This window comes from Geospiza fortis, unplaced genomic scaffold, assembly GCF_000277835.1.
Source record: "Geospiza fortis unplaced genomic scaffold, GeoFor_1.0 scaffold439, whole genome shotgun sequence".
Classification (NCBI taxonomy): Eukaryota; Metazoa; Chordata; class Aves; order Passeriformes; family Thraupidae; genus Geospiza; species Geospiza fortis.
In genome coordinates, this window is record NW_005054618.1 from 379322 (window position 1) to 383237 (window position 3916).

A 3916-nucleotide genomic window follows, 5' to 3' on the forward strand; every position below is an offset into this window, starting at 1 on the left:
AGAGGACTCCGCGGACTCGTTGCCGCCGTTGTCGATGATGTACTGGAAGGCCTCCGTCATGAACCCCCCGGCACAGCCCTTGTTGCCGTACATCCCGGAGCAATCCACCAGGTTCTGGACGCTCAGGGACACCAGATTCCCGGTTTTCAGCTTCACCTGCGCTTCCAGCGCTCCCACGGCGCTGAAGGCCCAGCAGGATCCGCAGGCGCCCTGGGGAAGGAGGCGGGAGAGTGTGACGGTGCTCACAAGGGGAGATTTTTGACTCTGTCACAGAAGGCTTGATTTATTATTTCATGATATATACATATACTATACTAAAAAAGAAAAAGGAGAGTTTGTAGAAGCTGCTAAGCTAAGCTAAGAAAAGTAAAGAATGATAACAAACCAGCTCTCTCGGACACAGTCCGAGAGATCTCAGTTCTGGATTGGCCATTAATTATAAACACGCAAGTTGGGCCAATCCAGACAGATTTGTTGCATTCTACAGCAGCAGATAATCTATTGTTTACGTCTTGTTGCTGAACTCCTCAGCTCCAGCAGGAAAAATCCTGAGAGAGGATTTTTCATGAAAGAAATGTCTGTGACAGGAGAGGCTCAGGATCCCGGGGCGAGGCTCACCTGGTTCTTCACCTCGGTCACACAGCCCTTGTCCCGCCAGTCCAGAGCCTCGGGGACGTCACGGAGCCGCTGGGATTGGGCTGGGAATGCGGAATTCCGGCGGGGACGGGGACGGAGCTGGAGCCCCGTCAGCGAAGCCGCCACCTCCTCGCTGGTCTGGTGGGAAGGAGAATCCCAGAGGGTGATTCCTGCTCTCTGTCCAGCCCCACGTGAGGGTGTTGGGGGTGCAGTGGGAATTCGGAGGTGGAACTGGCTTTGGGGGATCCTCAGTTTCTTGTTTTTCCATTTAATTGCCAGATTTTCATCAGAAAAGGAAAAGCTCAGCTCCAGCTCCCCAAATCCCTGGAAACTGGGTCATAAACCCCCCTCCCCACATCTGGGATGATCCATAAATACCCCAAATGACCAGGACAGCTCCTGTGTGCCCCAAGTTCCACCCCAGGGAGTTCTTGCCTCACAGAATTCCAGAGCAGCCTGTCCCTGGCTGCTGGATCCCACCAGGATGGGCTGAGGGGGATGCCAGGAGGTTCCCCACCCCACATCCGCCAAAATCCTGGTTTCTGTCACCCTCCAAGGCAATTCCGGAGGGTTGGAACCGCTGCCAGCACCCACCATGTCCCCCAGGTGGTTCATGCCCAGCGTGTAGGAGCGGAGCCCCAGGGAGTGCTCCAGGTTGTGCAGGGTCACCAGCCACAGGTTCTTCTCCCACGTCAGGCGACGGACCAAATCCTCCTGGAATTCCAGCGGGGCCCTGTCAGAGCCGGGACAGCCCCTCCACAGCCATCCCACCCCCAGTTCATCCCAGTAAAAGCTGTTGGGAGCCCCAGCCGGGTCATCCCCGGGGAGCGGGATCGGATCTTCTCCAACCGGTGGTCACCGCCCAGGAGAGCCCCCCAGGACATTCCCAGCTCCCTCCCCGTCACATTCCCACCTGGGGATGATATTCCTTGCCGTAGGATTTTTTCCAGAGCTCCCAGTGCCGGTCCAGCGCGGGGTCGGGGTGTCCCAGGGCCAGCACCAGCAGGGCCAGGAGGGCGGCGGGAGCCAGAGGCTCCATGGCGGGATTCGGAGCAGGAGCCGAGGGCTCGGAGCCGGGATTGACCCCTCGGTGACAAATCCGGTCTGGGCAGGGAGGTGACAACACCGCGGTGACCTGGTGGTGCCACCGGCCCGCCCGGACACGCAGCCCAAAATTCCCTGCAGGGGAGAATCCGGGAGCCAGCCCCATGTCCGTGAGGACAGGCCAGGACACATCCGAGCTGCTGGGACAAATCCGTGCCCAAAAATCCCCAAATTCCCTGGTTTTACCCAAGCAATGCCCCCCAGCATGGGATACACCGACAATCCCACAAAGCCAGGTGGAGCTCCGCGATAAGACAGACCCCAAATCCCCGTAAATCCACTTGTCGCGGAGTTTTACTTCCTCCAAGTGCTCCTGGGGAAGGGATTAAAACATCAAAGGCGCCCAAATTACCTCGAGAAGCTGCTCCGGGGTGGCTCCGACCTCCAGCGCCGGCAGGAGGGGCTGGGGGGGCGCGGGGCAGCGGCGGCGAGGGGAGAAATCACGAACCAGGAAATGAGGGAATGAGGAACCGAAAGTCCCAATTTCGATTTCAGTTCAGATCTGAGGGGCCAGCAGGGTCAGAGCTTCCAGAAAACACCCAGGAAGGGAGGGAAGGGGGGTTTGTCCTTCCTGCACCCCAAAAATGCGGGGTGAGAGTGGGGTCACAGCTCGGGGTGGGTTTGGGGAGCTCCAGGTGGGAATGGGGAGAGCTGAGCCCCCAGTTCACCCCAGAGCCCACCAGAGCCAGATCCGGGGAAAACATCCTGGTTATTCCACTTCAGATGGGAAAAGAGGGATGGGAAGAGGATCCATATTAGGATCAGAGCACTGATCCATGTTAGGATCAGCGTGGGGAGCAGGAGGCACGGATATTCCCAGTTCTTCCAGTCAAACCACGGACAGAAAAGGTTTATCCACGTGGAATTCCCAATTGAGCATCCCCACAAGGGCAGCAAGGAGATTTGTCCCACCCCAGGGTGGTGGTGGCACCACCTGCAGCTGGATTCTTTGGGAATCACGGAATGCTTTGGGAAGGGATTGCAGGGACACCTCCCAGGAAGGAACTCCCTCCCCACATCCCCAAACCCTGCTGTCCCTGCAGCCAAGAACCAGAACTGACCCATTCTGGGTATTTTATCCAAAATTTATTAGCGGGAAGCGGAGGGGGCTACAGGGACCGGGCGGAATTGCCTTGTGTCTCCGTGGCATCCCGGCTGGCTCAGTGCTGCTTCCGCCGGAACGAGCAGCCTGGGGGGAGCAAACACAAACCCGCCAATGCCGCATCCCTCTGGGAACGGGAATTCCGCCTCTCCCAACCCCGAATTCTGGGGAATTCTGCCGCTGAAGGATCCCAAAAAACAGCCCCAAAACTGGCATTCCAACCCTCCGCCAGAATTCCAAAACTCTACTGAGAGGGGAATCAGCCCCGCTGAGGTTCCAAATCCCACTCTGGGATCCCAAATCCCCCCAGCCCAAGCAGGAATCAGCTCCTCCCAGGGTCCCAAAACCCTCCAGTGTGATCCACACCGTGTCCCCCCACCCCAAAAATTCCCAGATTCCCTCAAGCTCTCCTTGGATGGCACCAGCCCCGGATTCCTCCATCCCCCCTCACCCTCGGGATTCCCAAAGCCCCACCGGGATACCCACCCTCGGTGAGCCGGGCCTTGCCCCCCGTGGGCTGGCACAGCACCGTGGAGCAGCCCACGCAGAGCACCACGGTCTGGGCATGGCTGAACACGGTCGTGATCTTGTAACAGCCTGCGGGGACAGCGTGGGGACAGCGGAGTCACAGGGGGGGACACGGGCAGGGGGACCCCGACAAGTGGAGGGACAAGGCAGGAAACGCGTGAAGGGACACGAAAAGGGGACCCCGGGACAGCGGGGTGAACACGGAGGGAGAGCCCGGTGGGAAACGGGGAAGGACACGAAAAGACGGCGGGACACAGGGAAATAAACACGTGGAAAGGAACACAGGGAAGGGCAACGAGAGAGTGGGGACAACAGCGGGACACGGGGAGACCCTCGGTGCCCACCGGGGCACTTGACGTCCATGAAGTAGGAGTTGGGGCTCTGCACCAGCCGCTTCTTCTTGTGCTTGCGCTTTTCCTCCTCGGGAGACGGGTGCAACAGGTCCTTGGCGAGCTGTGGGCACACCGGGATCGGTCAGTCCTGGGGGCACCGCGATCGCTCCCGCTCCCCCCCTCCGTCCCCTCACGCCGCTGCCGCCCTCTTGGA

At 59.4% G+C, this 3916-nt stretch overlaps 2 protein-coding genes across 2 annotated transcripts in view; both read right to left on the bottom strand.

Annotated features, from left to right (window-relative positions):
* Positions 1-2146, bottom strand: part of LOC102032358 (cathepsin S-like) — a 5305-nt gene extending 3159 nt beyond the window's left edge. The window contains exons 1-5 of the mRNA XM_005430321.2: positions 2093-2146; positions 1550-1740; positions 1231-1350; positions 619-774; positions 5-210 (exon numbers count right to left, since the gene is read on the bottom strand). Of these exons, the coding sequence (XP_005430378.1) occupies positions 5-210; positions 619-774; positions 1231-1350; positions 1550-1675 (608 nt within the window). The 5' untranslated portion in view covers positions 1676-1740; positions 2093-2146. The remainder of the gene's footprint in view (positions 1-4; positions 211-618; positions 775-1230; positions 1351-1549; positions 1741-2092) is intronic.
* A 661-nt stretch (positions 2147-2807) lies between these two features.
* LOC115948919 (40S ribosomal protein S27-like) lies at positions 2808-3874 on the bottom strand. Its single transcript, XM_031064699.1, has 3 exons — positions 3715-3874; positions 3329-3439; positions 2808-2929 (listed from the first exon to the last, which is right to left on the bottom strand). The coding sequence occupies exons 1-3, from the start codon at positions 3731-3733 to the stop codon at positions 2901-2903; spliced, it is 159 nt and encodes a 52-aa protein (XP_030920559.1). The 5' UTR covers positions 3734-3874; the 3' UTR covers positions 2808-2900.
* Between the last annotated feature and the right edge of the window lie 42 nt (positions 3875-3916).